The sequence below is a fragment of the Cervus elaphus genome, chromosome 7 (assembly GCF_910594005.1).
Source record: "Cervus elaphus chromosome 7, mCerEla1.1, whole genome shotgun sequence".
Classification (NCBI taxonomy): domain Eukaryota; kingdom Metazoa; phylum Chordata; class Mammalia; order Artiodactyla; family Cervidae; genus Cervus; species Cervus elaphus.
The window spans coordinates 40,076,311-40,099,978 of NC_057821.1; the positions used below are offsets into that span (position 1 = coordinate 40,076,311).

At 44.2% G+C, this 23,668-nt stretch overlaps 1 protein-coding gene across 13 annotated transcripts in view; it reads left to right on the forward strand.

The window, feature by feature from the left end:
- KIF13A (kinesin family member 13A) overlaps positions 1–23,668 on the forward strand; it is a 196,549-nt gene that overhangs the window by 157,274 nt on the left and 15,607 nt on the right. For 9 of the 13 annotated variants that reach the window (XM_043908448.1, XM_043908451.1, XM_043908459.1 and 6 more), the window contains 14 exons: positions 485–646; positions 1,543–1,716; positions 4,997–5,148; positions 6,606–6,738; positions 6,915–7,061; positions 11,369–11,407; positions 13,013–13,112; positions 14,738–14,864; positions 16,215–16,270; positions 17,554–17,678; positions 17,942–18,118; positions 19,811–19,903; positions 20,055–20,207; positions 21,522–21,599. In XM_043908448.1, coding sequence (XP_043764383.1) covers positions 485–646; positions 1,543–1,716; positions 4,997–5,148; positions 6,606–6,738; positions 6,915–7,061; positions 11,369–11,407; positions 13,013–13,112; positions 14,738–14,864; positions 16,215–16,270; positions 17,554–17,678; positions 17,942–18,118; positions 19,811–19,903; positions 20,055–20,207; positions 21,522–21,599 — 1,716 coding nt within the window. The remainder of the gene's footprint in view (positions 1–484; positions 647–1,542; positions 1,717–4,996; positions 5,149–6,605; positions 6,739–6,914; positions 7,062–11,368; positions 11,408–13,012; positions 13,113–14,737; positions 14,865–16,214; positions 16,271–17,553; positions 17,679–17,941; positions 18,119–19,810; positions 19,904–20,054; positions 20,208–21,521; positions 21,600–23,668) is intronic. The other 4 variants (XM_043908450.1, XM_043908456.1, XM_043908458.1 and 1 more) reach the window with 2 other exon arrangements.

The following is a 23,668-nucleotide window of genomic DNA, read 5'->3' on the forward strand; positions in this document are numbered from 1 at the left end:
CTCGTGACAACCCACACATATCTCTGTTAGAGCAGTTAGTCTATACTGCTGTTCTGGGTTTTTAATTCTCTGTCTCCTCGTTTGACCGTGCGCATCCAGACAGCAGAGCGTGTCTTTATCTTGGTGTTCCCCACGATGCCAGGTATTTGATCAGATGAGTATGTGAATGAATATATGAATAAGGGAAATAGATGACTCCAAGTAGCATGTGTTAGCTGCCTTTGTGCTGTTCATGAACTGTCCTGTAGAAGAAGGGTAAGAATGAAGATGATTCCAGGAGGCAGATTTCGCTCCAAGTAAAGCCTGGGGATTTCCGAGCAGGTGATGGAGCGGACTAGCTCTGGAAGTTTCCTGTTGCTGGAGGTGGCCTAGTTGTCACGGTGGAGCTGCTCATTGGGGGTTATGGTTGCATCCTTCCCATCTCAGGTTGGTTTTGTCCACAGGCTGCCTTTTAACCCCTCGGTGCTCTGGTTCCTTGACCCAGGTTGCAGGGCGTCTCCACGTGGAAGTGATGCGAGTTACAGGCGCCGTCCCGGAGCGCATGGTGGAGGACGACTCCTCGGAAAACTCCAGTGAAAGTGGGAGTCTCGAAGTTGTAGACAGCACCGGGGAAATCATTCACCGAGTCAAGAAACTGACATGCCGGGTGAGAGGGCGGGGCTGCAGAGGCTCGAATAAGTGATCTTTTCCATTCAAAACAATTTGATGGAAAATCTTGGGCATTTTGCATATAACATGAGTGAGTGAGTGAGTGAGTGAGTGAAAATCGCTCAATCGTGTCCGACTCTTTGCGACGCATGGACTATACAGCCTATGGAATTCTCTAGGCCAGAATACTGGAATGAGTGGCCTTTCCCTTCTCCAGGGAATCTTTCCAACCCAGGAATCGAACCCAGGTCTCCCACATTGCAGGCAGATTCTTTACCAGCTGAGCCACCCGGGAAACCCAGGAATACTGGAGTGGGGAGCCTATCCCTTCTCCAGCGGATCTTCCCGACCCAGTAATCGGACCGGGGCCTCCTGCATTGCAGGCAGATTCTTTACCAACTGAGCTATGAGTTAAACTTTCTGACAGCAAACATGGTAATGGACAGTACTTTTTCCAGAAGTATAGCACACTTTATGATGACAGTTGTGTGAAGTTTCAAAAGTGTCTATGCATGTAAGCTGCAAGGAGTGTATATTGTTTAGTGAATCATGCTTTTCTAGTAAAGGTTGCAGCTGTATCTGAAACTCAGTCGTTAGGAAAGTTTGAGAGCGATGTGTGCATTTGTCACCATGCTCATATACTGCAGTTACAAAACTGTGGTACAGATGTCATTACAGATGCTCTTGTATGTGTGTGTACTCAGTCATGTCCGACTCTTTTCGACCCCATGGACTGTGGCCCACCAGGCTCCTCTGTCCATGGAATCTCCCAGGCAAGAACACTTCAGATGTCAAATGGATGACTGATTTATTTCATCCCTATGAAAAGCATGCATAGTTTGTTTTCTTTATGAGAGTTATATTTGCATGTTTTGTTTTTTTTTTTCTCTTCAGGTAAAAATTAAAGAAGCAACTGGGCTGCCCTTAAACCTCTCAAATTTCGTCTTCTGTCAGTACACGTTCTGGGACCAGTGTGAATCCACGGTGGCTGCCCCTGTTGTGGACCCTGAGGTGCCTTCCCCGCAGTCCAAGGATGCCCAGTACACCGTGACCTTCTCTCACTGTAAGGTACAAATGCCACTGCAAAATGAACTACCTGGGAGGCTGCCGGCCGGAGCCCAGTTCAGAAGTCTACTTGTAACTTATAGGTTTTCCCCATTATGAAACATAATATGTTTATTAGGCTTTTTAACCTCCAAGTGTACTTTATTTTTTACATACAGTTCCACTATATATTACAATTATTTTCCATGGACAATTCGTAATAGATTCTCAAGACTACTATTTTTTTGAAATTGTGCCCATCTTTTCTGGTTCAACACTTAGAAAACACATCCATATCATCACTTGTAAAATTTCACATATGTAAAGTCTGTCAAGTCATTCTTTTTTTTGCCTTTTTAAATTTATTTAATTGATGGATAATTGCTTTACAGAATTTTGTCGCTTTCTGTCAAACCTCAACATGAATCAGCCATAGGTGTATATATGTCCCCTCCCTCTTGGACTTCGCTCCCATCTCCCTCCCCATCCCATTCCTCTAGGTTCATATAGAGCCCCTGATTGAGGACCCTGAGACCTGCAGCAAATTCCCACTGTCTGTCTATTTTACATATGGTAATGCAGCTTTCCATGTTACTCTTTCCATATGTCTCACCCTCTTCCCTCTCCCCATGTCCATAAGTCTGTTCTCTATATCCGTTTCTCGATTGCTGCCTTGCAAATAAATTCATCAGTTGTCAAGTCATTATTTTTATGAAAACAAGTAGCCCACTTTTTTTAAGCTGTGTTCACCAAGTCTATTTGTCAATTCTTTATTAATCTTTTGTTGTTGTTGTTCTCTGAATATTCTTTTAATTATTTCTCATATTTCTTTAGAGCCAAAAAGTTGCTCCTTTAGAAGGGTGAAACCTGGATTTAAAATATGTCCTAGTTAACAACTAGCTTAATAAAGACTAGTCTCAGAGGCCTTGGACTCACTATGTGACCTGGAATTTTTTTTCACCCCTAAAATGTGTAGTTTGTGCTAATTGGTCATTAAGTTTATTTTCCTTTTAAAATTCTGGCCCTATCTTCAAATATTCCAATCCCAAAGAAAGGCAATGCCCAAGAATGTTCAAACTACCACTCAATTGCACTCATCTCACGTTCTAACAAAGTAATGCTCAAAATTCTCCAAGGTAGGCTTCAACAGTATGTGAACCGAGAACTTCCAGATGTTCAAGCTGGATTTAGAAATGGCAGAGGAACCAGAGATCAAATTGCCAACATCTGCTGGATCATAGAAAAAGCAACAGAATTCCAGAAAAACATCTACTTCTGCTTCATTGACTGTGTTAAAGCCTTTGACTGTGTGGATCACAACAAACTGTGGATAATTCTGAAAGAGATGGGAATACCAGACCGCCTTACCTGCCTCCTGAGAAATCTGTATGCAGGTCAAGAAGTAACAGTTAGAAGTGGACATGAAATGATGGACTAGTTCCAAATTGGGAAAGGAATACATCAAGGCTCTATACTATACTGTCACCCTGCTTATTTAACTTACATGCAGAGTACATTATGTGAAATGCTGGGCTGAATGAAGCACAAGCTAGAGTCAAGATTACTGAGAGAAATACAATAATCTCAGATATACAAATGACACCATTGTTATGGCAGAAAGCAAAGAGGAACTGAAGAGCCTCTTGGTGAGAGTGAAAAAGCTGGCTTAAAACTCAACATTCAAAAAACAAAAATCATGGCATCTGGTCCCATCACTTCATGGCAGATAGATGGGGAAACAATGGAAACAGTGAGAGACTTTATTTTCTTGGGCTCCAAAATCACTGCAGATGGTGACTGCAGCTTAAAAGACGCTTGCTCCTTGGAAGAAAAGCTATGACCAACCTAGGCAGTATGTTAAAAAGCAGAGACATTACTTTGTCGACAAAGGTCCATCTAGTCAAGCTATGGTTTTTCCAGTAGTCGTGTATGGATGTGAGAGTTGGACCATAAAGAAAGCTGAGTGCCAAAAAATTGATACTTTTGAACTGTGGTACTGGAGAAGACTCTTGAGAGTCCCTTGGACTGCAAGGAGATCAAACCAGTCAGTCCTGAAGGAAATCAACCCTGAATATTCATTGGGAGGACTGATGTTGACGTTGAAGCTCCAATACTTTGGCCACCTGATGTGAAGATCTGACTTATTAAACAAGACCTTGATGCTGAGAAAGATTGAAGGCAGGAGGAGAAGAAGACGACAGAGGATGAGATGGTTGGATGGCATCACCGACTCGACAGACATGAGTTTGAGCAAGCTGTGGGAGTTGGTGGACAGGGAAGCCTGGCGTGCTGCAGTCCGTGGGGTCTCAAAGAGTCAGACACGACTGAGTGACTGAACTGTACTGATCTCCAAACAAAACAATAAGTTAGGTAGTATAACGTTAAAGCAATACAGCACAGCACAGCCTTTCCATTTCCTTCCCTTTCCTGCTAATGGGAAGGAAAGGAAACTGGTTCCTTGCCTGCTGCTTTGTTCTGGGTGATTTGCTTTGCTGCTCCATCCATTCAGCGTCTATTTCTTCACTCATCTGCGAAAAGTTGGAGTGAGACGGCCTTCCTGGTGGCTCAGTGGTAAAGAATCCGCCTGCCGGTGCAGGAGATATGGGTTCAGTCCCTGTTCTGGGAAGATCCCACATGCCAAGAAGCAACTAAGCCGGTGTACCACAACCGCCAAGCCTGTGCTGAGACTGTGGGAGCTGCAACTACGAAGCTCGTGCACCCTAGAACCTGTGCTCTACGGCAGGAAAGCCACCACAGTGAGAAGCCCGAGCACTGACATAAATAAATAAGTGAACGCTTTTTGCAAAGTTGGAGTGGGAGAGTTTAAGAGCAGGAGTGCAGATGGGTGGAGATAATCATATAAAATTTAATTCTGTTTTTAATCTCCTAAGCCATAGCAAAGAACAATCATAAATTCCTCTTTTTTTTTTTTTTTTTTTTCTGTGCTGATTGGTCTGTTCCAGCTGAAAGTCGGAGTGGTGTGGGAAAAAGAGACCGAACCACAAGGAAGGGAGGACAGGTTCAGCTCTGCAACAGCAAGCGGTGTGACGTGGGGCGGCTGCTTTCCTCAGTGTCCTCTTGTATTAAAGAAAGGAACTCAATTCAGTTATCTCGGAGTATCCCTTCCCATCTAATAAGGCTGGTTTCTTTGCCGTTTTCTGTCCAACAGCAGCAATGGGTTTAAAGTTGGGATCAGGCTAACCTACTCTGAAGTGAATCTGTCCAGTTGAAAGGTAACAAGGAAATTTCACAGATTCCTTTCTGCATAATTCCTGTCCTGTTCCCTTTCCCCTGCTTATCCCAGGACTACGTGGTGAACGTAACGGAGGAATTCCTGGAGTTCATTTCAGATGGAGCACTGGCCATCGAAGTGTGGGGCCACCGGTGTACCGGGAATGGCAGCTCCATCTGGGAAGTCGATTCCCTTCACGCTAAGACGAGAACACTGCATGACAGGTGTGTGCTTGGCTGAGGGCTTCAGACGCGGGGTCAAGGCTCATGCTTGGACAGCGGTTGAGAATTAGGACTCTCTGAGCCTATTTCCTCCTTTGTGAAATGGGAATGATGAAAGAAACTACCAGGTTTTGAAAAAATTCAATGGGGAAAGGAACATCTTTTCAATGAGACTGAGACATCTGGGTATCTATTTGGAAGAAAACAACCTTGATCTTAATTCACATGATTCCACAAAACTTAATTTGAGATGGAGCATGACTTTAAATGTAAAAGATACAACTATATAGCTTATAGAAGAAAACAGGAGGGTATATTCTTCTAAAGCTGATCATTTGCTTCTCCCATGACCCAGCAGTCATCCTTCTAGGTATTTGCCCAAGAAAAATGAAAATGCAAGTCTATAAGCAGCCTGGTACATAAATGTTTATGGCAGTTCTATTCATAATGTCCCCCAAACTATAAACAACCCAGATGTCCTTCAGTGTGAGAAATAAACTGTGTTATTAGTCACACAATAGACTATTACTCAACAATAAAAAGGAAAAGGACTCTGTCCCACTCTTACCCATTTGGACAAATCTCACAAACTTTGTTTTGACTCAGAGAAGCCAGAGCTAGAAGAGCACAATACTACATGATTCCATTTATATGAAGTTTTTGAACAGATAAAACTAATCTGAGGTTATACAGCTACTGTGAATGGTGTGGGAATTGAGGGGGAAGGGGCCTGAGCAAACTTGCTGTGGTCATGGCCAGACAAGGGGCACAGATGTGTGCATTTGTCATGACTCATCCAGCTCTATGCTTGAGAGCTAAACAGTTCACTGAATATGTGAACTGACTATTTTATTCACTCAATAAATTTTATTCACTCAATAAAATAAATAAAAGGAACCTATACCATAGGAGGTTGTTTTGAGAGTTTATTAAATAAGAAAATAATTTGTGTGATACACATAGCACAGTGCCTTACGCATAATAAATGCTCAGTGACTTGGGGCTTCTTCCTATTGCTAATAATGTGTTTGATTAATAATGACATGGATGGGACTTTCCTGGGGCTCCAGTGGTTAAGAATCCATCTTCCAGTGCAGAGGACGTGGATCAATCCGTAGTCGGGGAAGTTACACTCCTACTTGTTGAGAGGCAACTAAGGCTCTTCCCAGGTGGTGCCATGGTAAAGAATTCACCTGCCAATGCAGGAGATGCAGGTTCAATCCCTGGGTCAGGAAGATCCCCTGGAAGAGGAAATGGCAACCTATTCAAGTGTTTTTGCCAGGATCATCCCATGGACAGAGGAGCCTGGCAGGCTATACAATCCATGGGGTCGCAAAGAGTTGGACGAGATTGAGCACACACGCGTGCTGCAGCTAAGACCCGACAAAGTCAAATAAATAAGAATAAAAAAATGTTAAAAGAATAATGACTTGGTTGTTTGCTGGGACGTGTTTCTGCAGGTGGAATGAAGTTACTCGCAGAATAGAGATGTGGATCTCCATCCTGGAGCTAAACGAGCTGGGGGAGTACGCCGCCGTGGAGCTTCACCAGGCCAAGGACGTCAACACAGGCGGCGTCTTTCAGCTCAGACAGGTACTCGGTTTGCCTCAGCTTGCTTCATGCTTTCTCCGTCACAGACATTTTCTGGGACTCTCTAGTTCTTGCCTCTCTGTTCCATAATTCTTCCCCCTCTCCTTTATCCTCTTCACCTGTCCCTCCCGGTTCCCATTCCTGGCACCCATTTCCGCATCGCACCCCCACCTCTGCAGGGTCATTCCCGGAGAGTCCAAGTCACAGTGAAGCCTGTCCAGCACTCCGGCACACTGCCACTCATGGTCGAAGCCGTCTTGTCCATCTCCATCGGCTGCATCACTGCCAGGTCCACCAAGCTCCAGAGAGGGCTGGACAGCTACCAGGTGAGACCAGCAGGTTTGAAATCGTGTTTAACAAAGATTGGTTAATACAGAACTAAGGCAGTCCCCTTTAGGAATATAACTAAACTCTTTGCCTTAACCATGTATCTGCCCCATCCCCACCCCATTCCTATGTCCATCCATTGCCTTTTTTACTAGGTTTAAAATACCATATTGGCTTAGTGCTGCGTAGTAATAATTTTATTTATAAACACACATTGATGCTATTGTACTCATTTACTTTAGGCAGGTTTTATTTTACATCAGGCCCAAATTATGTTGGGTATGTGACTTTGCTGGCTTTGGCCTGATTCCACTTTTATTAATATAAAATTGCCCCCAGATGCGGCCATAGTTAACCAGCTCTCTGAAAGCTTTCCTTTTTTTAAATTGAAAGTGGTCCTCATGATCGTTTATGTTCATTAAATCTCCTTTTGCTAAATCTTCTGTTTTCATTTTTTTAAAAATTAAAAGGTGGGACCACCTAAGAATTCATCACATTTACCAATCACAATAAACTTTGAGATCAGGGACTTGTCCCCAGGGGCCTGAAAGAACTCACATGCTTCACTGAGTCCCTGGTTTGCGATCAAATATAATTAGAGACGAGCTTTCCCAATGGCTCAGTGGTAAAGAATCCACCTGCCAATGCAGACGGAGAAGGCAATGGCACCCCACTCCAGTACTCTTGCCTGGAAAATCCCATGGACGGAGGAGCCTGGTGGGCTGCAGTCCATGGGGTCGCTCTGAGTCGGACGTGACTGAGCGACTTCACTTTCACTTTTCACTTTCATGCATTGGAGAAGGAAATGGCAGCCCACTCCAGTGTTCTTGCCTGGAGAATCCCAGGGACGGGGGAGCCTGGTGGGCTGCCATCTATGGGGTCTCACAGAGTTGGACACAACTGAAGTGACTCAGCAGCAGCAGCAGCCAATGCAGAAGACCTGGGTTCCATCCCTGGTTGGGGAAGATCCCCTGGAGAAGAAAATGGCAACCCGCTCCAGTATTCTTGCCTAGAGATTGCCGTGGACAGAGGAGCCCGGCAGGCTACAGTCCATGGGGTCGCAAAGTCAAACACGACTTAGCAACTAAACAAGAGCAACTTAATTAGAGACTTGGAAGAATCAGATCATTGAATCCTGGCTCCCTCACTGCCACACGTGAAGGCAACATGCTCCATGTCATGATGGGGAGAAAAGGTTTCTCTGCAGAGTCTGGGCAAAAGCCCAGACTATCCTGAGAATGATTCATCTTCCAGCCTTTTGGCTTCATGGCAGCGAGGACTTTCCTGAAAGCTAAAAAGGACATTGGAAAAAAAAAAAAAAGGACATTGGCTTGGACTGTTGGGCCAAAAGGAAGGCACAACTTTGGGAGACTCACCCCAGGCCAAAACTGCCTCAGACTCAAAGCCTGAGAAGAGTGTCAATGGAACTGTGAGGCTGGAGTCTGTTGTCTCCGGGGATGCTTCTCCACCAGACTTTTCCTTGTGTGTGGAGTAGATGTTATTAATAGGCTGTCCTTCACTTGGCCATCAACTTTGAGGGCAGCTACAGGGCCTGGTAGAAAGAGCTCAGACTTGGAGTGAGGATACTTAGTTTTGTTTGACTTAACCGAGTCATTTCAACTTTGAGTTCTGGGACTTCCCTGGTGGTGGCCTGGTTAAGAATCTGCCTTAAAATGCAGGGGACATGGACCAAAACCCACATGCCTTCGTGCTGCAACAGAAGATCCCATGTGATGCAACCAAAATCCCACATGCTGCAACTAAGACCCAATGCAGTCAAATAGATAAATAGTTAAAAAAAAAAAAAAGATTTTGAGTTCCCTTTTCCTTTCCTCCGAGACTATGAGGTAGATATAATAATTCTCTGAGGTCTCTTTCTGCCATAAAATTTTGTGGCTTAATGAATCTCTGATCTTAGATAAAACCTTGAATCTGTGTGTCCTGAACCATGACTACAGACGTGGGTCATTAACTAATTGATTATTCCCATTTGAGGAACACTGTAAAAGTGAAAGTCGGCTCAGTTGTGTCCGACTCTTTGCAACCCTATGGACCATACAGTCCATGGAATTCTCCAGACCAGAATACTGGACTGAGTAGCCTTTCCCTTCTCCAGGGGATCTTCCCAATCCAGGTCTCCTGAATTGCAGGCAGATTCTTTACCAGCTGAGCCACGAGGGAAGCCCAAAGGAATGCTATAAGGGTTGATTATTTGCACTTTTTAAAGCAGCTATACGTCTTGAGTTAAAACCTCAAAGAATATAGTACCTGCCATGAAAATTTAAGCAGTGACTGTTTTAAAGCTTTTGTTTTTCTTTGCACCATGCTGCAGGTCATGTCCAATACAATTTTTGTTGGTGGAATAGAATATTAGAATTATTTTGATGTGATAGCTTGAGCCAGACCAGAAAAAGCTCATTTCACAATAGTTCTACATCATGAAAGCTCAAGCTGGTTTTCAGTGAATAGAAGTATCTCCTTGGTCTAAGAAATAATGATAAATTAGGGATGTTTGTACTTTATTCATTAGTATGGGGAATTAATTCGAGGAAAGTTATTGCGTTATTGGGCTTGCATTTAATAAGTTAGAGTTATCCAAATGAAAATGATGATTACCAAACTAAAGCTGAAGTTTAAAGTCTACACAGAGAATAATTTTAACAGTATTTTTTTAAGCACTTTTGAAAAGCAGTATATTTGGAAGTATACTTCAATATGAAAACAATGTAATTATATTTTTTAAAGTGCTTGGAAAAAATAGTCTTTTATATGACCAGGCCACTCCGCTTCCTTTTTGATATTAACCCTCTAATAACCACAGAAAAATGAAAGAAGGATGTTTCATTTTAAGTAGAACCTACCTCCATAGAGATGGATATTCTCTACAAATCAGGATTTCTTTATTTTTGCTTCTTTCTCTTTTTTGAGGGGCTTGTAGCTTCTGGGATGTTAGTTCCCTGACCTGGGATCAAACCCAGGCCCTCGGCAGTGAGAGCCCAAGAGTCCTAACCACTGAACTACCAGCGAATCCCTTTTTCCTCCTTCTTCTTATCTCTAAGGAAAATCATCTCAACTAAGACCCTTTAATTTTCAACACAATCATTTTGTTTGGCAAATGTGTTTGCCAAAATGCTTATTTTATGTCGCTTCTGTAAAGTGTTGTCATGGGTTTAAGACAGTTTTGGTTTTTCTCACCTGACTGATACATGAATGCTGGTCTGTCCTACAGTGGTGGATGACAGAGCCATGTATCCAAAATCATGGGCTGTGTTCTTACCATGAGTGAGTAGTAGTCGCTCAGTCCTGTCCAACTCTTTGCGACCCCGTGAACTGTAGCCTGCCAGACTCCTCTGTCCATGGAATTCTCCAGGCGAGAATACTGGAGTGGGTTGCCATTTCCTTCTCCAGGGGATCTTCCCCACCCGGGATCCAACCTGGGTCTCCTGCATTGCAGGCAGAGTCTTTACCATCTGAGCCACCACGGAAGCCCCACATAGTCATAAACTCTTACTGCAGTGGTTTAGTATACAGAACCTCTGCAGTCTTCCCTTGGTATCCAGGGGCAATTGATTCCAGAACCCCGCTTTGGATACTAAAATCTGGATACTAGAATGCTCAAGTCTGTTACATAAAATGGCCCAGCACACTCCACCCTCTGTATCCAGAAGCTTCTGCAGCTGGTTGAATCTGCAGATGGGGGACTTGTGGATGCAGAGCACTGGCTGGACGTGGAGTCTTAGCTTCCCAGTGTTTTCCGCTGGGATCATGTCACAGTGGCTGAGGTGTGGTGCCAGGTCAAGGGCACCGACCTGGCCTCAGTCCTGACCCTGCCACTATCCATGTGAGCCTCGGGTTCAATCATTTTATCCTTCAGGTCTCAGCTGCCTCGCGGCTAAAACCAAGAGACTGAGCAAGAAACTCCCCAAAGTCCTTTCTAACTTTGAGCACTCTAAATCTCAGTTGACAGCTCACCCAGAAACTAATAGCAACTTTGTATAAGAGTGGGGTAAGTCTTGATCCAGTGCGGTTGGCTCCTCTCCCCAGCTAAGAGAATCTAAGACAGTTCCTATTTTTAGATGACTGCTTTCTAGATGAAAGAAAAAAAATAAAATCTTAAATTCTCTTAAGTTAACTATAGGCAAGGGAATTAAGTCCAGTTTTTGAGACTCAGTTCAGTGTTTTATTATGCCAATGCTGTTTGTGTGTGCCCTTTGTAATGTGTGTGTTAAGCTTAAAGACCTGTTTTCCTTGTGTGCTGTTTGAGAACCAAAATGCATGTCCTTTGTGTTTATTTTTTTCCTACCAGAGAGATGATGAGGATGGTGATGATATGGATAGTTATCAGGTATCACTGCTGCTATCAATCCTGTGGCATGGGGCACAGCTGCTGCTAATTGCCCGCATCCGCAAAGCCGAGGGCAGGGAGGAGGAAGGATCATAGAGCAAGAACATGCCGTTTTCACTCGCTTTTGATTTGCTTTCAGCATAATCAGGGACACAATCCTGTTGCTACAGACTTTCCCGTCAGTTTAAAATGTACACACAGATACTTCATTTTTGCTATGCCATCTCGAACTGCCAGCTTGTAAAGCTTTATCTAAGCAAGACCACTATAGCCATGTTAAATTGGTGATCTTAAGAATTGTAGTTATCCATCCATAATCTTTAAACAGACCTGTGTTTCCTATGTGAACCTGCAGTGAGCACCTTACACCCGAGCACGTCATATTGTTCTAACACGCCATTTGATTTTTAAAGATTTTTGCAGGATAGGAAAACTGGAGACATTTTAAGCACATAGTTTTGTTTAGCCAGTTTTCTTCATTCTGTAAGGGCAACCTTAGTTATTCATAACCTGGAGAATTTAACTCTCAGCCTTAAATCTTTCTGGAAATCTAGAGGAAAAAGTACACAGGTGAAATCTTACTTAGTGCTGACCAGCCTGCAGTCAATGGGATGTGGGATTACAGTAATGGGCAAGGTGACAAACCAAGATGAAGTTTTCTGGGTTGGTTCCCCGTCTCTGTACTGATTCTCTACATAAATGTCAAGAGCATGTTTTCTGGTGTGCCTTCCTCTAAATAAAGTGCAGGTCTATCATAGGGGACACCTCAGAAGTCCTCAGGTGTCTGCTCTTAATGGACCATCTTATGGGTAGACTGGAATTAGGCAGTCAAAGCCTTCTGAATAGGGTTGGTAGGTGTCTTTTCTGCCTCGTAATTTTACTGAGAAAGAAAACAAACAAGTAAAAACAAACCTGAGGGTAAATACCAGTGTCCCCTTGAATCTCAGCAACGCCATTAGCTAACGTCCTGTGGCTGGCTCTGCACTTCCTGCCCCGCGGTTCAGAGTCAGGTCCAGCATCCGCTTCCAGGATTTCTCAGCATGGCTGACTGCATGTTGGCTTTTTGCATGGGGCATTTTTGGTTAGCCTCAAGGTAGAGGTTAGAGGTAAGATCTTTGCAGCAAGTGCAAGAGGTTCTCTGCTGATCTGTTCTCTGCCTTTCAGAAAATACATGTTACCCAACCATTGAGCTATGAATGGTGAAAATGTGATTCTCCATTACATTTGCTGTTTTGGAATTGGGGGTCTGTTTCTGGTGCCCTTCCTCTTAGAATCACAAACCTCTTCAAATGAACAGCTACAACTTAAATACATAGACACACATATTGTGTAACAGCTGGTGTAGTTGGAGCTTCTCCTGCTTTTGAGTGTAATTATCCTTTCAGAAGTCCAGGGGCTCTGATTTTCTGAAAATCAGGATCTTCAATCAGCATGCAGGGTTCCTAAGGCTTCTGTGCTTTCTTGCATATTAATCACACGGCAACATTTAATGGCCTTTTCTAATGAAAAGTTTCCTAATCAATTGAAACATCTTTTGTTAAAAAAAAAAAAAGAAAGAGTTGTCTGTGCACTTTACAGGAAAATGTTTTCCCTTCCTGATGCCAGGAAGAAGACTTAAACTGCGTGAGAGAGAGGTGGTCGGATGCCCTCATTAAACGGCGAGAATACCTAGACGAACAGATTAAAAAAGTCAGCAACAAGAAAGGTACATGGGATGAAACTCTCAGCCGGGAGTTGCTTTTTCACTCAACAGTGGGGCTGGGCTGTTTTCCTCTCTTAGCTGCGCAGCAGTATCTCAGATTTTTAACCCTGTCACAATTATAGATATTAGTGAATCGTTGCTGTGCAAGGTTGGTTTAAACAGGCCTTGAATTTGAAAGTAGTAAGTTTCATTACTTGGGTTGACTGCGACATTAAATGTTAAATTCAATTTTCGTTTTTGATGAATGCAAATGTCATCAATATCAACATGTCCATATGAGGTATTCCAGGCTCAGATCCCGGGACTGACAACAGCAAAAGGGTCACTTCTGAACCCACGACACGTGGCAGGTGGGCCCCGGCTACCACTGGCCGGTAACCATGTGCCCGGCTTGTTGAGGGTGGCCAGAAGTCAGCCTGAGGCTCTGCTCACCACTGCCCAACTTGGAGGATTCCATTTGCTTCCAACGGCAACAGCCATTTGAATTCTAGAGCAGAAATATGCCCTTAAAACTCCAGTTTCTCATCCAGATTGTGTGCTTCACTCACTGTGGTTGATTCTCCACCACAGGACATGTCCTGAATGTGAGTCCACTTCACATAGAAGTCAGCGGGCGTCCTCTCTCAGGAAAACATCTTGGTGTCAGTTTTTGTATGTGCTCAGCCTGCTAATGAAAGCCCACTTTGGATTTCCCTGGTGATCCAGTGGTTAAGAGTCTGCCTACCAATGCAGGGGACGCCAGTTCAGTCCCTGGTCTGGGAAGATTCCACATACCGTGGAGCAGCTAAGCCTGTGTGCCACAACTACTGAGCCTGAGCCCTAGAACCTGGGAGCCGCAAGTCCTGCAACCCGTGCACCCCAGAACCCATGCTCCACAACAGGAGAAGCCACTGCCTGAGAAGCCCGCGCTCTGCAACTAGAGTAGCCCCTGCTCCCCGCAACTAGAGAAAGCCCGAGCACAGCAATGAAGATGCATCACAGCCAAATATAAATAAATTAATTAATTTTTTTCAAAAAATAATAAAGTTCTGGGAGTTAGAACTTCAACATATCTTTAAAACAAACAAACAAACAAAACTCACTCCAGAGTTAAATTAGGCTAAGAGGATTGCAAAATAGATCAAATAAAATCCCTTGCATTCCAAGTATGAAGGAGAGTAACTTCATTTTGCGGAGTGCAGGAGACCGTGTTTAATCCTCTGTAAAATGATGTGTGGTTTCATAAAGCAGTGCCCTGTCCATTATTGCACTGGATCCTTCTGACCGGTGCATGAAGTTAACATGACTTGTAGGATCCCTATTTGACAAAGTAGGAAATGAAGACCCATCTGTGGAATAACTTTCCCAAATGACAGAGCTCTTGAAATGACCCGAGTCTTCTCATTCCTGTTCCACTGGTTTTTCTACTCTTCCTGGCTTAGGCTCTGCTAGGCCGGTGTTCTAGCCTCCATGAGCGGCTCAGGCTTAGACTTCAGAGCCTCAAATCCTTTTTTTTGGCGGGGGGTGGGGGGGGGGGACGACATCACGGATGATTAAGCCATTCGTGGATACCACCTGGTGCAAACTGATTTAAATTTAGAAATCATCCCTCCTCCCCTGTGGTGCTCATGCCCCCGTTTTGCCCGCAGAGAAGACGGAGGATGACGTGGAGCGGGAAGCCCGGCTGGTGGAGCAGTGGGTGGGGCTGACGGAAGAGAGGAACGCCGTGCTGGTGCCTGCTCCGGGCAGTGGGATCCCCGGGGCGCCTGCCGACTGGTGAGCCCCCTTTCCTTCTGTGGTGGCCTGGGGCAGGTCAGGCGAGTTAACTGCCAGGATTGTAACAGAAAATGTTAAGTACTACAAGCTGCCCAGGGAAGGGCCGCCCAGCCCCAATGCCCCTGTCCTTCTTGTCCTTGCCCGCTGCAACCACCATCCTCTCACAGGAAGCCAGAGATCATTTATCGCTGGCCAGCAATCAGATACCATGCTCCTCAGTTCCCCGGAATGAGCAACTCGGACATGACTTCCCGATCTCCAGAAATTCTCGTTGTTGTTCAGTCACTCAGTCGTGTCTGATTCTTTGCGACCCCATGGACTGCAGCACGCCAGGCTTCCCATTCTTCACCATCTCCCAGAGCTTGCTCAAACTCATGTCCATTGAGTCAGTGATGCTATCCAGTCATCTCATCCTCTGTCATCCCCTTCTCCTCCTCCTTCAGTCTTTCCCAGCAGCAGGGTCTTTTCCAATGGGTCAGTTCTTCACATTAGGTGGCAAAAGTATTGGAGCTTCAGCATCAGTCCTTCCAATGAATATTCAGGACTGATTTCCTTTAGGATAGACTGGTTGGATCTCCTTGCTGTCCAAGGGACTCTCAAGAGGCTTCTCCAACACCACAGTTCAAAAGCATCAATTCTTCAGTGTTCAGCCTTCTTTATGGTCCCGCTCTCATATCCGTACATGATTACTGGAACAACCATAGCCTTGACTAGATGAACCTTTGTCAACAAAGTAATGTCTCTGCTTTTTAATACACTGTCTAGGTTTGTCTTAGCTTTTCCTCCAAGAAGCAAGCGTCTTGTAATTCCACAGCTGCAGTCAAGAAATTCTTATATCTTGGCTTAAAAGAAGGGTGCTTCTGCAGCATACTTGTAAAGGGCAGAAATGTCTTCTTATTTGTCTTCATGCCTGTTTAGTTTGGTTACCAGCATAGAGTCAACAATTAAGCACTACATCAACAGTGATCCATCAGTTGATTTTCAATCACTCCTGATGCTCAAAAGAAGCTAGGCAAATCAATCCAGCTTTCTGTACCACCTCTAAAATAGTCAATTCTCTTCTTCCCATCACTAGAATTATTCTCAGAAAGACTTCAAATAATCTTTGTTTCAATTAGTTACATGTAATTCATATAACTGGTAGTTCTTTATAGAAATCACACAAATCCCATGATTGGTGTTAAATAAGGATGATAAGAATTGTGAGAATGTTTCATTTGTAAGAGCTGTATCTATCTCCACGATGGTTCTCCTCTGCTTACCTGCCTCTGTGATGTTTAGTTATTTAACAAGAGGCAAAACATGTTATGATGTTTTGATGTTATGATGAAATATTGTTATTAAATTTAGGATCCCACCACCTGGAATGGAAACCCACATACCGGTTCTCTTCCTTGATTTGAACGGTAAGTAGACACCTGTTGTTCCAAGGCTTGTCACCCTGAATGAGGTTTGCAATCTAGTCAAACCCACAGCATTTTAGCCCTTAAATGACGTGTCTGATCACTCACATGCCTTATCTAGGTAACAACCAAATGTATAAAACCTGATATATAGAATCACTAAAAGACAGATGTAGACATTTATTCTTCAAAAAAAAGCACTTGAGAGATTGAGAACTGCATACAAAAATTGTAGTTCAGTTATTGCTCGGAAACAGTAACAGACATGGAAATTACATGAGAAGGTCATCACCCTTAGAGCTCTGAATCCTTCTGTGTTGCGGGTGCTCAGGAATCTGCATTTCTGACTGGTGCCCTTTGCTCCCCACTGCCAATGGTGGTGTTTCTAGACCATGATGACTTGTAACCCTACATGAAGGGTTATCTGTTATTGTAGCAACTAGATTGAACCTGGGTGAACCTAGGACAAATGTCTTCAATGCGTTTTAGCAGCAAAATCTATTTTCAATATGAACTCGTAAATGGAACCCCATGTGTGGAATATGAGAGGAGAGCTGCTGAGTTTAGGGATGGGCAGGTCCTTCTGCAGGCCCCTTGGGATTCTCAAAGCACAGCCTAAAAAAGATGAGGAATAGATGAAGACATGGGAGGTTAACTTTGTCTCTTCATATGGGCAGTTTTCTTAAAAGCTTAGAAGTAGGCTGTTACTTCATGAAGCAGTGAGTTCCCCATTATTGGAGGTTCCCCATTATACAAGTAAAGGCTGAATAACTATATCCAGAGATCTGTAAAGAGTGAATCCTATATTGGGTAGGGCATTGGAGAGGATGGTCTTCAAATTTCTCCCAAATGAATAGAACTTTGTTTCTAAGTTGGTAATTTAACCAATCAAATCTCTAATTCAGTGTAAGTTATATAATTAGGACCATAAACTGAACACTAGGTTATAAGAGGAGTTGACATCAGAAGGCAGCACAATTCTAAGGTGCGTTTATGTAGTGAAAATGTTTGTTCCCGGGAGTACATATGGAATATATTCAGTCCATTTTATAGGAGAGTTGCAAAGACATCTTTTTGGCTCCCAGAGTTGTTTCTGTAAAGGATAGAAGCTGTTGTGGACACTGGAATCACTGTTTTAACTGCAGAATAAGGGATGAAAAAGATAAATAAATTGCATTACCTATAAACTTCATCTGTAAAAAGCATATTTAAAATTTTGGGGTGCTTGCTTTAAAAAAAATCTGATGTTTCCCCCACTTTTGTATCTGTGCCCTGGACTTCGTCAGCGGATGATCTCAGTGCCAATGAGCAGCTCGTGGGCCCCCACGCATCAGGCGTGAACTCCATCCTCCCCAAGGAGCACGGCAGCCAGTTTTTCTACCTGCCCATCATAAAGCACAGTGACGAGGAGGTAATGGGCCTTCAGGAGTCTCTTAAAAGGGCTTCAGGTTGATGCACATGCCTGTGGGCCTGTCTGCCCATTAAGCTGCTGTGGTCTGGGCTTTTGGGGAAGTGGACTAGGAACTTTGCAAAACAGAATAGATGTGTTATCCAAAAGGTGAGGGAAAGCACCTGTGATTCAGTAGAGTTACATGTGGTTTTCTAGCTCATGATGTAAAACTGCTACAGCTGAGTTGTCTTATTTCCATGTCCCCCTCCTTCCTGGGTCCCTAGGTTTCAGCCACAGCCTCCTGGGACTCCTCGGTGCATGATTCCGTTCACTTGAACAGGGTCACCCCACAGAATGAGAGGATCTACCTGATAGTGAAGACCACAGTCCAGCTCAGCCACCCGGCAGCTATGGAGCTGGTCTTACGAAAACGGATTGCAGCCAACATTTACAACAAACAGGTAATAGTGGGGCCTGATTCTGCCGCTGCATGTTGTTGTTGTTGTTTAGTCACTCGATCGTGTCCGACTCTTTGCGAGCCCAGGACTGTAGCCCGCCAGGCTCCTTCGCCCTTGGGATTTTCCAGGTGAGAATTACCGGAGGGGGTTGCCATTTCCTCTTCCAGGGGATCTTCCCGACCTGGGGATGGAGCAGCATCTCTTACGTCTCCTGCATTGAAGGCAGATTCTTTACTGATAGCTCCCTGGTAGCTCAGCTGGTAAAGAATCCGTCTGTAGTGCAGGAGGCCCCGGTTCGATTCCTGGGTTGGGAAGATCCACTGGAGATGGGAAAGGCTACCCACTCCAGTATTCTTGGGATTCCCTGGTGGCTCAGCTGGTAAAGAAGCCGCCTGCAGTGCGGGAAACCTGGGTTCGATCCCTGGGTTGGGAAGATCCCCTGGAGAAGGGAAAGGCTACCCACTCCAGTATTCTGACCTGGAGAATTCCGTGGACTGTATAGACCACGGGGTCACAGAGAGTTGGACACGACTGAGCGACTTTCACTTCACTTTACCACCCTTACCACCTTTATATATGAGCACTAAGTTTCTTGCTCCTTGCTATCACAAAGTGGTGTTTGGGGGTGTTAATTCAGTGGCTGTGCAAATCGCTACCAGCTTATAATCTGATTCTCATTTATCTAAGATGACAGGGTCTGAGGATAGCAGAGCTAAATGTCATTCAGCAAAGAACTCTTCCACCTTGACCAATTTGAGATCCATAATCCTAGGAGGCAGTGAAGTTATAACATTTCTCTGTTTTAAAAAGGTTGAATGCCTGGCTCAAGTAGGTTAATGACAAAACCAGCACAAAGGCAGGTTGCATATAAGTCCGTCTCCTAACGCCTCCCCAGATCTCATCTCAGAGGCGCTGTCAGCAGAGCGGATGCTCTGAGCTGATTTCTGATGCTGCCAGGATGGACTGATTAAACCCTGACAGCATCAAGAAGAAAGATAGCAGATGGGATGGGAAAGAGAAGCAGTGAATCCCAGATTTCTCCTAAGAGAGAAACTTTTCCAAATGTGCTTTTTCCCCTGGAGTAAAAGAATTTTTTTTCTTGAAGGAAATGTGCAGCTTAAAAATCACTTTCAGGTTTTTTTTTTTTTGTAAACAGTGGTAAAACTTTTGACAGGCAATATTAATTACATATGATGATGATGTATAGTATGTTAATGTATAATGTGGTCTTCCCAGGTGGCTCAGTGGTAAAGAATTGGCCTGCCAGTGCAGGAGACACAGAAGACCTGGGTTCCATCCCTGGGTGGGCAAGATCCCCTGGAGTAGAAAATGGCAACCCACTACAGTATTCTTGCCTAGAGAATCCCATGGACAGGAGAGCCTGGCAGGCTAAAGTCCATTGGGTCACAAAGAGTCGGACACAACTGAGCAACTAAACATGCACACAGTAAAGAGAAGTAACCACAGAAAGCCTTGGCTGGACTGCAGACTCTGTCATCTAATCCCCAAATTTAATAGCTGGATGTTACTGTCCTCCAGGATTAAGGACAAAGATTTTTCTGTTCAGTGTTCTTCTATTTTGCTGTGTAGTGTGTGTGTATCAAAAACATAGTCATTGGTTTTTTTTATAATTTATAAAATACTAAATAGCTTATATTTTCCACATCGCTTAATTTAGCTTTCCTTTTCTACCAGAGTTTCACCCAGAGTTTGAAGAGGAGAATATCACTGAAGAATATATTTTATTCCTGTGGTGTAACCTATGAAATAGTATCCAACATACCAAAGGTAAAAAGTGTGTATTACTTTTTTGAAATGTCAGAATCTGAGTATTGGAGAACGAGTTAGGTCTCAAAACTCTTAAACCATTTTCTCACCACAATTTTGAGAGAAATATTGTTCACGTAACAGTAATCTAAGTGCCTGCTTGTCTCCCTAGGCAACAGAGGAGATTGAGGACCGGGAGACGCTGGCTCTCATGGCCGCGAGGAGTGAGAACGAAGGCACGTCGGACGGGGAGACGTACATCGAGAAGTACACGCGAGGCGTGCTGCAGGTGGAGAACATCCTGAGCCTGGAACGACTCCGGCAGGCAAGTGACTGCGGGTCTGGGCTGGAGGGTGAGATCGCCAGCAGGTGAAAACCGAAAGTGGCAGATGCTCAGTCATCTCCGACTCTTTGCGACCCCAGGGACTGTAGCCCACCAGGCTCCTATGTCCTTGGGATTCTCCAGACAAGAATACTGGAGTGGGTTGCCATGCCCTCCTCCAGGGGACCTTCCCGACCCCAGGGATCGAACCCCGGTCTCCTGCATTGCAGGCAGATTCTGTACCATCTGAGAGATCACTAGCCTTCACCCCAACTGGATAAAGATGAACTTATTTACCAACACACTTTCTCTCTCAACCCATGAGAGAAGGAAGACTTGAGTAGCCATCTCATTAGACAAAATAGTTACTTTGACAAAAGAGTGACACAAATTCCGATGAGTGCATTTTATTGAACCCCTCCTAGGGAAGCCCCATTATTTCATCTTCAAGATGGATGATTGTGGGAGTTGGACAACAGTGTGAATGTACTTTTTGCCACTGAACTGTACAGTTAAATATGGGTAAAATAGTATGTTTTATATCATGTGACTTTAACCACCATAAAAAATTAAAAAAATAATAATAATAACCCTGCGAGGTAAATACTATCATCGTTTCCATTTGTAAATGAGAAAATTGAGGCTGACAGGAGTTAGCCACCCTGCCCAAGGGCACCCAGCTAAGAATTGGTACAAAGTCAGATATAAACCCAGAACGCTTGACTCTGAAGTCCACATCCTTAACCGCATAATCTCTCTCTCCCTAGTTTTTGGACCAAGCTTAACCTCTGTGGCAAGCTATTGCCAGGTGAAAATAATCCACTAGGTCGTGAAACTCCAGAAGAGGTGTCACTCGATAGAGGCAGTAGAAGTTATGAAAAGTGTGCTTTGAGCAAAAAGAGGACCGAGATTGGCATCTGTCAGAAAAATCTTCCTTTAGTGGAATTCCCACCCAAACTGTGGCAGAGTGAAACACAGCAGCATAAAAGTTGACTTCAGTTTCACAAGTGGCATATATCGTTAGTGGTATTTCATCCGTGTTTTCTCTACCCACCTATTTGTAAATCTGCAGCATAAAATACCTTTAGTTCATCAGCCTTCCTGGTTTTATTTATGAAAAAATATTTTTCATAAATTAAGCAAAAAAAAAAATTAGTGAAAACAATAAGATCCAGTTTTGTAAATACAGGGTGAGGATGGCTGGTAGTGTAGGCTTGAAATGATGTTTATTTCTATACTTTTGAAATCTTTCACAATAAACATACATTCCTTTTGCCATCAGAGGAAGAAAAATCAATGTCATTTTCAAATTTGCAGGCAGTCACGGTCAAAGAAGCGCTTTCCACCAAAGCTCGGCACCTGCGGCGAAGCCTCAGCACGCCCAACGTTCACAATGTGAGCTCACCCGCGGCGGGGCTGTCTCGTCCGAGTGACTCATCTCAGGGTTTGGGGTGCGGCAAGTCAGGGGAATCAGGTCAGGGTTTATCGGCAGGGAGAATTACATTTGGCCCAGGTGTGGGCATCCCAGGGTGCCAAGCCTGCGCCTCTGTTCTAGAGATGCCCACCAGAGAGCCATTACAAGTAACAGGACTGAGCTCTGTGTGTGTGTGTATGTGTGTATGTTGCTCAGTTATGTCTGACTGTTTTGCGACCCCATGGACTATAGCCCACAAGGCTCCACTGTCCATGGGAATTCTCCAGACAAGAATGCTGGAGTGAGTTGCCATTCCCTTCTCCAGGGGATCTTCCCAACCCCAGGGATCCAACCTGGGTTTCCCATATTGTAAGCAGATTCTTTACCATCTGAGCCACCAGGGAAGCCCCAAGGTTTTAGTGGAATCTTGCAAATTTCTCCACATAGAGTTGCATATCCTTGGAAGAAGTTTCTTAGGATGTGAATTGCATGTTGGTTTAAAGATGGTGAGGTCAGAGGTCCTGTGCCAGCGCTTCTGAGTCCTGCTCTCCAGTCTGTGCCCGCTTCTAGCTGCCCCAAGGATCTCACTGTCGGTGTGATAGGGCGCCAGGCAACTCCATGTAGACCCTCCCATGGTGCCTGCTATTTAGGTTGATGACCTTCCTCAACAAACCATTTCAGCGAGGAAACCCAGTTGACAGACACTGTGTCTAGTGGAAGGCAACACTGTCATAGGAAGAAAGGACAGAGGAGCGCGTGGACCACTTCAAAGTAGCCTCTTTCTCGAAGCAGCAGAGTGAAAGACAGATCCTTTCAAGGAAAACTGTGATTTGCTTTCCCATTCTCAAGAATTGCGAGATAATGGTTACAAACACGACGAGCATTTATTTAATATTTTTTGATCCTGCGTGACATGTAGGATCTTAGTTTCCTGACTAGTGATTGAACCTGTGCCCTTGCATTGGCAGCTTGGAGTCTTAACCACTGGACCTCCAGGGAAGTCCCCTTGGTGAACATTCATGAAACTTGTCTTACAGTAGTCCGAAAAGCAACTCCCTATAATCACTTTCATACAGATCACTTTTTCTGACTACATTTCAGTTCTTTTAGTTGATGAGACTCATAAAGTTGTGAATTGGGGGTGGGGGCAGACACAGTTTCTAATTAATTTAGGCATCAAAGAAGAGATCATAATGGAAATTAGAATGTATTTAGAACTGAATGATAAAAAAAAAAAATGATACATATACCAATACTTGAGGGATGCAGTTAAAGAGGGAGTTCCTTAGCCCTGCTGCTGCTGCTAAGTCGCTTCAGTCGTGTCTGACTCAATGTAACCCGTAGATGGCAGCCCACCTGGCTCCTCTGTCCCTGGGATTCTCCAGGCAAGAATACTGGAGTGGGTTGCCATTTCCTTCTCCATCTTTAACCCTAATTTTCCTGTTATTTCATTTGTACTGCAGAATGCTAGATGGTAGAGAAAATGAAAGCACTAGAGCTATTGTTGGGGGAAGAAAAGGAAAACTCATAAATTAAAAAAGGCTTATGACATATATCATCCAGTTGCAATGGATGATCTGCTTTGATCCTGACTCAGAATTAGCTGTGATAGTGTTTATAGACATTTAACCACTGGGATATCTGATACTATTTCAGTTCAGTTCAGTCGCTCAGTTGTGTCCGACTCTGCGACCCCATGAACCGCAGCATGCTAGGCCTCCCTGTCCATCACCAACTGCCAGAGTCTACCCAAACCCATGTCTATTGAGTCGGTGATGCCATCCAACCATTTCCTCCTCTGTCATCCCCTTCTCCTTCTGTCCTCAATCCTTCCCAGCATCAGGATCTTTTCCAATGAGTCAGCTCTTCACATGAGGTGGCCAAAGTATTGGAGTTTCAGCTTCAACATCAGTCCTTCCAGTGAACACCCAGGACTGATCTCCTTTAGGATGGACTGGTTGGATCTCCTTGCAGTCCAAGGGACTCTCAAGAGTCTTCTCCAACACCACAGTTCAAAAGCATCAATTCTTTGGCACTCAGCTTTCTTTAT